General features: G+C 33.2%; 2 protein-coding genes across 2 annotated transcripts in view; one reads left to right on the plus strand and one right to left on the minus strand.

The window, feature by feature from the left end:
* Positions 1–13,682, plus strand: part of LOC123701201 (ubiquitin-like protein 3) — a 139,540-nt gene that overhangs the window by 59,907 nt on the left and 65,951 nt on the right. The gene's annotated exons all lie outside the window — the stretch shown is intronic.
* On the minus strand, positions 2–2,650 carry LOC123701198 (putative nuclease HARBI1). The gene is made up of 6 exons (XM_045648596.1): positions 2,211–2,650; positions 1,867–2,135; positions 1,288–1,443; positions 1,061–1,217; positions 664–906; positions 2–585 (listed from the first exon to the last, which is right to left on the minus strand). Exons 1-6 carry the CDS (start codon positions 2,429–2,431, stop codon positions 573–575), a joined length of 1,059 nt encoding a protein of 352 aa, XP_045504552.1. The 5' UTR covers positions 2,432–2,650; the 3' UTR covers positions 2–572.

The raw sequence follows: 13,682 nt of genomic DNA on the forward strand, positions 1-13,682 counted from the left end.
AATCACAGGACAGTTCTTTGGCATATATTATGTAGTTACATATTATGCAAAATTAAATTGTAATATATTGACATGATTTTAAAAGAGCAACTGTGGAGTTTCTTGTCAGTTTTCTCCATAGACTGCTTTTTATAATTTGAATTTGAATTTCTTTTTTGCTACTTTACCCAAAGTGGATCTTGTCCTCCCAACACCAAAGAGTTAGCTAATAAGAAAATAAGTACATTTTGGTAAAACTAAAGATTTATTAATATTGTACTTTCTATTATTATGGTCCTTTTGTTGTACTATATTAGGTTATCAGTTTTTGTAAAGAAAGAAATAAAATTTTTATTTTTATTTTATTTGTTTTTTATTATTTACAATACGTATTTAAAATATTGATTCTTACATTGCAAACATATATTTATAAATATATATATATATACATAAGTTTGGCTTATAGGCTACACAGTACACAAGCATAATTATTATTCATTATTACTGTGTGGACGAAAAGGGTGCCTGTGGCAAAGTGGCTAGCAGGTCAGCCTCATAAGTGAGAAGCACCAAATCGCTCCTGCCGTCCGTTTTTATTTGTTTAAACTGAAAATAAATTAAGAATTTTGATTGAATATTCTAAAACAAAAATTATATGATCATTCCATAATTATGAGGACTCACTTATTAAAATATTCTGCAATCAATGTTTCCCTTTCCATAATATTAATGTCTTCAACATTATTAGCGACAGGAACAGCCTCTGCAGCAGGTATTTCAACCTCTGGTGGTACATCTGCCAAACTTTTAGTACGGCAAATATTGTGGAGTACTGCTGTGGCTACAATGACAGTATGGGCTCGTAAGAGACTCAGGCGCAAAGTTAAAGACACAACAGGGAATCGCCGTTTCCAAACGCCAAAACATCTAAAACAAAATAATTATTGAGTAGTACTTACTTGTTATAGTTTATCTTAATTATAAAGAGCTAAATAGTGACGTGCTAATATCATATACTAAATATCCATAATATAGATTAGGTACTTTGTTACCTAAAGTGCAAAATAAAATAAATAAGTACCTTTCAATGCAATTTCTTGTTCGGATATGTGCTTCATTATATAATAATTGACCCCGTGTTTGTGGGTTTAGTAGCGGTGTTAAAAGATAAGGTTTCAGGGGATATGCACTGTCTCCAAGCAACCATTTATTGCCGAATAATCCACTTTCACATTGTGCTAAAAAATATTTAAATTACCTCAGTGTTAAAGAAGTAGTTACTTTTAGATAATTAGGGCATTTCTTTACCACGCAGTTCTGAAGAGTTGAATATAGTAGCATCATGAGAGGAGCCTGGCCAACGAGCCACCAAATTCATAAAAATTAGGTTGGCATTGCACACCGCTTGCACATTCAGGGAAAAATAACCTTTTCGGTTTCGGAATTCTTCTCCGATCTGAGCGCCTATAAGTAGAAAGAAATGCTAGTTAGGTAATTAGGAACTAGTGAAATTATTGAAATGTATGTACTTAAGAGCTAGCTGAACTTGAGTGACTCGCACACAACAAAGCTTGATGGAGATCACGATTTTAGATTTTAGACAGATTTTAGTCCTCTTGACGGGATTTGTTTTATTTCCCATACTTAATATTTACAAAATTACAAATAATTTATCAGTTGTATGGTTTTTAGGAATCAAAATATTTTTTTAGAGGTACCTTTGTGACACTATTCCTTTCAACACACTATCTAGCTAGTATATCTCCTGATGAATATCATATATTTGTCTGAGATTTTTTACTGCAGTTAATCATATTTTAGCATTATAAAACTCGCGTTTAGCTCTACTAGTCCCCTACTAACATATTTAATTTGATAGTGACTTACATGGTGATTGTATTCTAATGTGAGTCCCATCAAGTGCCCCAAGAACACGTGGAAATCGAGCTACGTTATAAAAGTCTTGTTCTGTGTCAGAGTGCATGTAAATATATTTCTTATACAATTTAGCTATAGCAGAACTGATGTCACGCACAATGCGACAAGCTGATGTTTTGGACACACCCACAAAGTCTGCCACTGATATTAACATTGTCCCTAAAGCGTAGAATCTCAGCGTCAGAAGTAATTGATGCAGCGGAGATATCCCATGATTCCTGAAATGACAACAGTCAGCTAAGTAATAAGGTTAGACTTTATTGGCATAATATAAATGCCTCCATTAAACTAACCTGGCTTCTTTTATTCGTATGTCTGGATAAATTTCCAGAAGTAATTGTTCGACAGACTCTTTGTCGAGTCGAAATCTCACTTGAAAGTCGTAAGAATCTAGGGTCACAAAAAAATCCACTCTTTCTCTATATGTTCTTTCACGCCCACTATCGTCTTCTGAATCAGTATCAATATTCGATAGAATACGAAACACTTCCCTATCACTATCTGAACTAGACATTTCAGAATTTAAGCGGAATTATTGAAATTGTAAAAAATTAACCGCCCGAAATCGACGGGTAAACAAAATGCTATACGAATAGTAACTTTGACAGCTTATTGACGTTAAAAATATTTATAGGAACGCGATAAACTGTCTTTTCCATACAATATGCTTACCGTTCGTTAATAGTAACCCTCCCATCCGTCAGTAGGAAGCCGTCGGTAAGTTGCTTGACGAGACGTTTTTTATAGGAACGATTTTCGCTTACGCTTGGTTAATTATACTACTATTCGTAACTAAAACGGATCGTTTTTCAAATATAGGAACCGGGCATAAGTGGTTATTGTTCTCGAGTAATGGGTATTGCGGGAACTGTATCGGTCTATCATGATTATTGTGAGCAGTAAAATGTGGTTGACTAACGTATGGAAGCGAGGAGCGATTGTAAAGTTGTATTTTGCCTGTGTAGGTAATGTGCATCTACAGTCCTACTAATTGTATAAATGCGAAAGTTTGTGAGGATGGATGTTTATTACTCTTTCACGCAAATACTACTGAACGGATTACAATTAAATTTAGCACACATATAGAGGGTAACTTGTTTTAACACATAGGATAGGTTTTATCCCGGAACTATGTGGGTTTTTTTCTTTGAAAACGCGGGGATTTTAATGTTTGTACTTTATAAAGTAGGTACTCGTTATATAAATTCAGGGAAATGTAAAAGGTATTTTACTAGTGGATGGCTGCATTATTCCTGAGAGGACTATAGCCTAAATATTTTTTCAGTTCTTATCCCGAGTCAACGCGGCGTTGCTGAGGCGTATTTGCTAAAGAAAGAAAACATTTATGTTTTGCAAGTTAATAAATGTGAATAACTCGTAAATTTTGATATAACAAATTATGAATCTAAAACTTAAAAGTTATTGCTAACTCTATATTTAAGAATACTTCACTTATTTCGGATAATTTGGATCAGACATAAGTACGTACCTATTCATCTATAGTTACATTATAGCCTATAGGTACTGTGACTATATCGTCAATGTTCTCTCAAACCGTCATATTTTCTTTATTTAAGGCTGTATCGCAATGTGATACTGTCGTCTAAATTCATCTCAAACCCAACCACAATTTAAAATCAAAAAATAATTTATCACTATGTAGTCACTGCTAGTTGGTAGCAAGTACTATAACATAATGGAGTCGGGACAGTGCTCTTACTGACTGTAGGTACCTGAAATGTTTTAATGGTGGTTTAGTGGGGGGTGGTTCGTTGTCCGCGCCTCTATTCATTGAACTCGAATGGAGCGAGATAAACTCGTCACTGTCGGCCAGCTGGCGTCTGGTGTAAGCAGCATGCGGTAGAGAAAAGTACACATTAATTTATAAAATAGTATTTATTGTTAAAGAAACTTTCTGAAAAACGTTATCTGATTGTCTCGTTTGTGGTAAATTATTTCGTTGAAAATAGAGCTCTTATAAGAATAGGTTCATATAATCCTGTTGGAATTTGACGGTAGGTGAATAAACTTTTAATTCCGGTCTTCAGAGCTTTACAATAGCTATTTTAGGGTATTATGTTCTAAACCAGTGGATAGTTAAAGAGCCCAAACGTGGTTCAAAGCCACATCCGTTAAACAATAGCTTTGGGATAACACACAATCCTGTCACAGATACAGATCGATATCGAATATCTGTATCCAAAAATACTTCCTTTAGTCTGTAAAATATTTACAAGGTATGAATGAAAACAGAAGTTCCTAAATAAATAGAAACCGGGAATAGTCGATATCTATAAACTCATTAAACTTGAGAGCAATGTAAAAGTTTAGCAGATTTATACGAATTAATATACTTTTCTGTTCCTAACTTTAAAATTTAAATAAGCTACATGTACATACGCTGATACATACGCTAATTCGCCATTTTATGCTTTTTCTATACTTTGACCCTTTAACAACATTTAAACATTGTATTTACTTGTTATTATGATTAAAAAAAAGTATTTTTCATTAAAAATAACTAACACGAAATCGTCATACCGCTAACGCTTCTACCAGGGCACTATAAACTGCAAACAGTAACGTAGCTGCATTTTGGTGAAATCGCAACTGGATGGAATATCCTTTGCGCTGCGACAGCTTCAATAGCGCTTGCACGTAAGCGTTGTTACAAAGTTAAGTTTAGATGTACCTAGCTGTGGTGAAAGTGTGTGCGTTTGTGAAGAAAGGTTCTAGAAGAGAAAATTTCATATAACATTCGGTTTGTATGAGGATTTGTTGTAACGGTAACTGAGCTACCTAACTTACGGATAAGCGTATGTCTTATGTTTCAGATAATATTTAAGGCTTGTATAATGTTTGTAAGTAGGTCTCAAGTTTATGTTACATAATACAGAAGAGCGGCTTATATTGGCAATAATTTCTATAAATATAAAGGATTGTTTTTGCATGTAACTCCGTATTTTGGATATTATGAATGTAAAAAAAAATGATTTTATGTAGGTATTCTTCAGGAGTCGTATTCGAATATGGTAAGAAATTACTAAAAAACCAATTAATAAGTTTTCAATAAGACAAAGAATATTATTAGGTATACGTGGATGTAGCTACCACGTGTCCATGCTTCTATAAGCATAATCTACACAATATGTTAAAAATCGATACATCTATTTATAAGATATAACAAAGAAATGAAATACCCAATGTGTTACAATACAGTTATTATGAATCCAGTAAAGAACAACAAAATAACAGGCAATTGGTAAAATGATTCAGCCACTAAGGTCAGTGTAGGTCGAGTGTGGTATGCATGCGGGGTCATTGACCGACGGTCACGTGATCGTTCGTGGTCACATATCGGAGGAAAGAACAAAAGCCCTCGAAAATTGATTTCGATCTAGTGACGATTTTTATCTATCAATTTATTAGTTTGCATGTGCTTTATGATATAAGAAATAAAGAATTATTGTTGTCGAAGTTCAATCAACTTTTTAGTATGGCCAAATAATATTTAACTTCATCAGTAAGTGTGTTTCATCAGTGTATGTTATTATAAATTAAATATATACAAAGAAAGTGTGGGACCTGGAATAAATATGTACATTTGTAATAACATCACCAATTAGCTGTAATAATGTATCCAATTAAATAGTATATCTTATCAAAACTAACAATGAACCATGTGTGTTATATTAAGAACTAGCGGTCCGCCCCGGCTTCGCCCGTGGTACATGTTTACGTTTTCTCTACATAAGAACCATCCTCGTACTTCAAGGAATATAATAAAAAAAGAATGTAAATTTATAAAGAATAGATGGCGCGCGGTGTGTCCCTTAAGACACAAAACTGAAAGAATAGAATAAATTCGATTGCTCAGGCGGGTCACGAGTGGCTGAGTTGGTTAGGCATCCGCCCCGGAATGGCGCGAAGGATGCGGGTTTGAGTCCCGCCTCGTGATCGAATTTTTTCTATTCTTTATAAATTTATATTTATAAAGCATTTGAATGCCATAAAAACCAAAAAAATATAAATTCAAAAAAAGAATGATCGAAATCGGTTCAGCCGTTCTCGAGTTATGCGCTTACCAACACATTTTGCGATTCATTTTTATATATAAGATTATTCAAGTTGTTATACTATGTATGTATCAAATGTCATGAAAATCGGTTCAGCAGTTTTTGCGTGAAGGACTAACAAACTAAACAAAAATAACAAACAATAGGATAGGTAGTCAAGTTTGAGCGACCGTGTGATAACTTTTTAAAAAAAGATTTAATTTACTTTATTAATATTTAATTAGTGACTGTACAGTGAGATGACTTAAGTGTAACTGATGAAACTTAGACTAAGACAATGCCATGATGTGAAGATCGAGTCTTCTAGGAACGATTAAGGATGTCGTCGCGACGGTTGAGTGGGCGATTCTCCGTAATCATTCCCTTACATTTCATAACAACTGCAACAAAGTAAATACATTCTTGCACGTATTAATATTTATGTAAACTGTTAAAATATCGATTCAGCGGGTTCTGGATGCGTAACTCCTCCCTCCATACGTTCGAAATTATCCTCAAGGGGATGGGGATGGTTTCGAACATTACTGTTTCGCGTTAACTTCATATATGATTTCCTATAAACTATGAATACAAGACATATTAAAATTATAATTAAAATTGTTAGAACTATGTTTCCTAAACTTATACCTTTAAAAACTAAAACACTACTTTCACTATTTTCACTATTTTCACTGATTGTCCTTTCACTCATAACTTCACCTTTCTTCATTAGTAAGTTTAAAAGTTGAATATCAGTGAGGTTGATTTCTTTTAAGTTTAACGGTTTTCTTACACCGGCTGATGCTGCTTTCCTTATATGTGGTAAATTAACAATCGGTATATTGGTGGAAACAATGTCCTTCCCTCGAGATTGTCTCCTTCTCAAGGTGTGGTCTTGTATTTTGATATAGCAATTATTATCTATAGTGATCAGGTAAGTACCAAGAATTTTCTCATGGTTTACCTCATTGTTGCAAAATTTTGACATAATTATTTCGGTTCTAGCGTAGACGAGCCAACGATCCAGTTGTAAAAATTCAATCTTTAGATCTCCGATGCTAACAGGTAATGAGAGGCATGTACTTATATTTGTTGAGAAATGAAATAGATCTATAATGCATTTGTCCTGCAGTAGGGGTGTGCTTTCCGTTTCAGGACATAGGAATCGTGCCTCATCTAGTTCTGCACAGGGCTGCGTGAGCATGCTTATTTTCAATCCTTTCACTAAGATATAGGGATATTTAGGAAGGATGACGGAAGTAAGGTTATCAACATCACTATGGACAGGTAACGGTATCAATTTATAGTAATTATAAGTTTCATTATTAATTAAAGGTATATGCATTATGAATTTAATCTGATTTTGCTTTACATACGCTTTAAGCTCAATACTTTGCTCTATTTTAACAATATTCTCTAAGTTTACAGGATATACTAATTTATTCGTAATTTCTATTTCTTTAAGGATATACACAAGTTCATCGGTATCAATAATTGATTGATGCAAAAGTTTAATTTTTGCAAAAGATAATGCGGTTTCAATCTCATTCAACTTAGTATAAATTATTTGAAAATTATGTGTAAAAATATTATAAAAATGAATTAACTTATGACTTAATAATAATGTTTCCGTTTTATTTAAATTCATATCGATTTCATCGAGTTTTTCTTTAATTTGAATGAAATTGCTTCCTGTAACATTTATAATATTGTTAAGTTTTCCCATCATTTCTGTAATGACAGTCACCTTGTAATCCATAGCGTTTTGCTTGTTATTTAATTTACTAATTAACTGTTCATATTTTATGGCATCGTTATTATCCATATTACCAGTAATTGCTTTAATAAAAGAACCAATTGGATTAAGTAAACCACGTTTTATTCTAACTGATGGCACTAATTGCTTATATTTATTAATAGTAATATTCATTATAAAATCTGTTTGAATTTGTGCCTCTTTAAAATCTAAATCAAAATTCTTAATATTAAAACAACTATTTACGTTTTTCTTTAATTCTATATAATTATTTAAATTTAATTCTAAATCCTCGTATATAGGTTCTAAATCTAATATCTTAATAACTATCCAAGTGTCGTACGTAATTACGGCATTTCCTTCCTTTAAGGGTAGAAGGCCTGGATTGTCTCTAATCTGCTGCACGTGAAGGGCCTGGCTGAGGATCGCCTGAGCTACCAGCAGTACACACCTGCGAAGGGCGTTTTATATCTTTAATCGGAACTGTAGTCTTTCGTTTTTGAGTAACGATAGGTACCACGTTCCTATGAACTGGTCCTGCTACCTGAGCTTTTTGATAGCGGGGTTTATCTTTACTGCGACGTGTATTTACGCCTTTTATAAATATAGTATCGCCCAAATCAATGTCGATTTCTTTTTCACCACCTCGTTTATCGATGGTTTGCTGCTTTTGATTAACTATTTTATTTGTTAAATACTTATAAAGGTATCTTGTTTTTCTAACATGATCTTTAACTAAATGTTGAGTATACTGTTTATTAAAATCTACGTGAAATGCGTCATTTGACTCTGTATGACCGAAAACTACCTCGAATGGTGTTAATCCCGTTGCGCTATGTATAGTATGGTTGTATGACATTATTGCATATGTCATTACTGATGCTGCGTCGGTAATCTTTCGCTCATATTTCGCGATTCTATATATCTCTATGATAGTTGAATGAAAACGTTCTACTATTCCCATCGAATTTGGGTTATGTGGTGTCCCTATATGTATTTTAATCTTATAGAATGCTAATAATTCTTTTAATAAAGTGTTGTTGAATTCGGCGCCTGGGTCTGCGCTTATTTTTAATGGTACACCGTATAATGAAAAGTATTTTATCAGTGCTCTTACAACTTCTGGGGTTGATCTCGTATCAATTTCGAAAGCTTGACCTAGTTTACTAAACGCATCAACTATAGTAAGGTAGTACTTTCCCTCTATAGTAAAGGTGTCGATGAATAATTCCTGAAAAGGGTATTCCTGTGTTTGTGATAATTGCAATTCGGGTTTCAATGGATTTCTGTCGTATTTCATTCTTTTGCAAGTTTCACACGAATTTATCACACTCGCTACTGTTTGATCCATGTTATTCCAATAATACGTTCGTTTTAAATGAATTAATGTTTCTTTAATACCTCTATGACTATTTTTACCTTCATGATATTTTAAAACTATTTCGCGTTGTTCCTGTTCGTTACTAACATAGATAACGCGTTTTGTACATTCATAAAATTTAACTGTTCCCTTTTTAAAGAGATTAATTGTAGCTGCGGTAAATTGTTTCCTATGCGTTTCATTTTCGAAAAAGAAAAAGTATTTTATTTTTGGTTTAGTATATTCTTTAAGAAATTGTTTAACAAGGTCTACATTATCTAAAGGTAAGTGTACTTGCATTATTTTTTGTCTAGTTCTATTTGTGATTTTAACTGATAATTCATTTCTATTCCAGGGAAATACGAGAACCTGATTGGGCTTCGTGTCCACGGCTTCTTGTAAAATAAGTATACCTTCTGTGTCTATATCTTCAGCAGAATGTATAGTACTACTAATATCATTTTTTGATTTTTCAGATGCGGTTATGGTGCTACTTCCTATAGATAATACACTATTCGTTTTCTCTGAATTTGGAGAAATTTCCATTGGAGTTTGATTTATATTTTCTAAATTCCTATTTGAATCTAATGGTACATTTAAATTACGTCGGGGGCTATGATTATTTTTATCGACGTTTACGATCATTGACATATTATCCTGTTCGCCTAATGCGTTAATCCTAATTGGCTTTGAACAATCAGGAGATTGTAAAATCGGTGTTTTAACTAATAATTGTTTACACTTTTCAAAATCTTCTACATAAACGATTGGAATTTTAGATGTTTTAGTAATTAAAACTTGGTTTTTCATGTCAATTTTCGCTTCTAATTTTGTTAATAAATCCGAGCCTACGAGACCATCGTATCTCTTGTCTACATTATATATATAAAACTTATGTGAATCTGAACTTTTAAATGTTTCAGGTAAATTTGTTTTTATTACTTCGTAATGTACACTTTGTGCGTGTGTACTTATTACAGTAAATGGTTCATAAAATCTTTGCTTAGAATAAAATTGTTTTGCCTTTTCGGGGCTAATAAAAGACCTGTCGCTACCAGTGTCTATTAAGAAACGTGAATTTAATTCCGGTATTACGATATGCGGTAATTTAAGAATGCTATTGCAATAGTTTAAATTTATTTGATTGTCTGAGGCATTTTCGGGAATATTTTCCTCGCTAAAATTTAATAGTTCAACCTCATAATATTTATTTTCGTTATCCCTGCACATTTCGGGTGGCGGATTTATATAGAAACTTGCTTCATCTTCATAACTTTCGTCTTTCAGCATATTTTGTCTTATTGGCGGCGCGGTGCGCATAGATACATCAGAATCTTGTAATGGATTCTGTTTGAATTGGTTAGGTATACCAAATTTAAAATTTCCTGTATTCGGAATACCATATTTAAAGTTATTATTAAAATTACTCGTTTGTGGACGCAATTGATTTGTGAATTGGCCAAAACTTCGGTTCGGTGGTAATTGATTTAATGTAGGAGGTTTATTTCCTATATTCTGATTAAAATTTGGTTTGTATCCCTGCGATTGATTAGGAATACCGAATTTAAAATTATTATTACCTACTGGCTGATTAAATTTATTATTTGAAATTGGTTTAAAGTTAGGTATAAAGTTAGGTTGCATCGGACGCATTTGATTATGTGCGTTGCCTTTAACTATTTTATTTTTTGCATTATATTGGCTAATGAAGTTCACCTCTTCAGTGACGGTGCTTAAGGCATTTTCTAAATTAGTACATCCTTTCAAGCGGACTATCCTAATTAAATCTTCCGGTAAATTATACAAAAATACATTTAATGCGGCGTTATCATAAATTATGTTTTTCGCGGATTTTATACCCGTGTCCGTTAGCCTATTGACTTTAGCTGCTAGACTACTCCTAATACTTTGAATTCTCTGGCAAAATTGATTATACGATTCGCCATTTCTTATTTTTAGTGATTCTAGCTCTAACGCTATGCATTCTTCGGATCTTGTATCACCGAAATGTTGGGAAAGAAGAGTTTTTAACTCCTCCCAAGACACAATATCTTGGTGTTCGCTTAGTAGACTGGCTGCTTTACTAACTAGCCTACTTGTAATCGCATGAAAAAGGTACTCGTTCTGATTTCGATTCCCTTCCACTTTAAAATTTCTTATAACGTACTCACTCTTTGATATAAATAAATTTAATAAACTTTCACTACCATCATATTTTGGTATAATATTAAGTATTTCTTGTGGAATTAATTTGAAAGATTCCATTTTTAATTTTATATTTATAATTTCAAAAGACAATATATTATTCTTAACCTAATACTACGCGATGTAGCTATTATATGTAACCTAATTATGCGAGCCTATTTTTGTGCTTAACAAAATCAGATTAACATATATGTTCCAATGATGTTGATTGGAAATGGGAAATGAGACAAAACAGGGAAGTGAAAAGGTTTACTCACAAGCTGCTCATCTGCATTCTCCCTGAGTTACACTTCACTGCACTACACTTTCGCACGATCACTTTGACATATATTTATTGGATTCGAGATTTTCACTTCTGCGTAAAGACAGTTCCTTTCTACTTAGTTGTTCGCGTAAACTGATTTTCGAGTTTTTCACGAAGACAGTAGTAAAGGATTGCGGAATCCTATCGACTTTCCTTTCACTTAATTATTCGCAGAAACTGATTTTTGAATTTCCAGCGAAAACAGTAATATAAGGATTACTTCGATAAGGATTTCCACGTGAAAATCCTACCGGCTGCGCCAGTCAAGTTTGAGCGACCGTGTGATAACTTTTTAAAAAAAGATTTAATTTACTTTATTAATATTTAATTAGTGACTGTACAGTGAGATGACTTAAGTGTAACTGATGAAACTTAGACTAAGACAATGCCATGATGTGAAGATCGAGTCTTCTAGGAACGATTAAGGATGTCGTCGCGACGGTTGAGTGGGCGATTCTCCGTAATCATTCCCTTACATTTCATAACAACTGCAACAAAGTAAATACATTCTTGCACGTATTAATATTTATGTAAACTGTTAAAATATCGATTCAGCGGGTTCTGGATGCGTAACTAGGTACTAGCATTTTCAAGTAATAACACAAAAAAGGTGTGTTAAAAAATTTATCACCATGAAGGCAAGAGTCCGTAAACAGAACTAGTTTACGAGGGAAATAAACATTGGCAAATAAATGATGCGATTCGCACGTTATGGGACTGCGTCCTGATGTTTCCACGCCATTTGCTAATTAATTATATACTGTATCAAATGTAGGGGATATCGGTTTCAAACGTAGCTAAATATAATAGGGTTTTGTTGTTGTGGAACATTATAAAGGTATAAAAAAATGCACAGAACATATAAAGAACTGTAACTTAGTTAAACACTAAAGTGTGACTATGATGTTATGTCACGAGTATATATTCATTTATTTTAAATTATTATGAACATATACATATATACATATACTGAACATTATATTCATAATACCTTAATTTTTATTTACAAACAACATTGTGTACGCGTCCACATTTATCAAGCCATTCAAGATCTTACGCAAAACCGGCGTCACTTTTGAATAGTTTCCTGCAATTTTAGTTTCTCTGCATCCGACGAGGAAACACAGTAAAATAACGTTTACTGTTTTTTACATGTTCATAAACTAACAAAAAATTTTATAATAAAAAGTAGCTATTTTTGTATCGTCAAAAGAGGTTTGCTATTGGCGAGGCAAAGCTTCGAATATTTGCCTGGATTTTGATGAAATTTGAAATATGGAATTGCCTTTAAATTTGAACCAACGTGTGGAAAATAACAATATATTGTTATTTTTCATACAGTAAAAGAATCGTGGTGGAATCGTAGCACCGTCCAACTTCGCAACACAGTTAGCAATATCCCCCGTAAAGTTAAAATTAACAGGACAGAAATCTCGAAGATTGAAACCAAAGTTTTAATATTGCAGTGGCTCGGTAAAACAAATAAAAACCGGTGGCTCCCCACTAACCGTCTATTGCTTCCTTCGTAAAGTTTTAATAGTGATATAAAAGTCGTTTTAAAATAGTTCCTGGTGTGGAAGTTTGTTAAAGTTAAGGTAGACGTGATTGGATACCTATAGCTTCGAGTTGTTGTATATATGAAAGTCGCTTATCTGACTGTAGATTAAGATCTTAAATTGCTACTTTGCAATCTGTTGAGGATTTTACTTGCGAACTGTTTGTAGGGAAACAAATTTTTGTGGTAGGTGCTAGGTAGGTTAAATCAAGTAGCATATTATTAGCACTAACACGGTTATATTCATCATATTATCTACCATTGCAGTTTAATTTGCACGTAAGTGCAACTTTTTGGTGTGGTATTTTGCGCGTGAACGCACATAACAAAAAAGGGTTTTTTCGTCAATCCCGATGCAGACTAATAATGAAAAAGTTTCACTATAGAATGGGATAGAATGCTTCTCTCCTATATTCTCCTACATAGGTTATATCTATTAGAATACCAGACGGTATTGTTTATTATGCAAATAGCGCTGGAAATTCTCCAAATTAAGCAGTCATGCTCTTGCAGTAGTTTTGCATGCATGT

Source organism: Colias croceus, chromosome 21 (genome assembly GCF_905220415.1).
Source record: "Colias croceus chromosome 21, ilColCroc2.1".
Lineage (NCBI taxonomy): Eukaryota > Metazoa > Arthropoda > Insecta > Lepidoptera > Pieridae > Colias > Colias croceus.

Bases quoted from the DNA above. Each gene is read 5' to 3' on its own strand.
- LOC123701198 (XM_045648596.1), bottom strand. From the start codon at position 2,431: ATGTCTAGTTCAGATAGTGATAGGGAAGTGTTTCGTATTCTATCGAAT. The intron at 1,218-1,287 runs GTAAAGAAATGC...AATATTTTTTAG, and splicing joins CAACTCTTCAGAACTGCGTG to CACAATGTGAAAGTGGATTA. The intron at 907-1,060 runs GTACTTATTTAT...ATTTTGTTTTAG, and splicing joins ACAAGAAATTGCATTGAAAG to ATGTTTTGGCGTTTGGAAAC.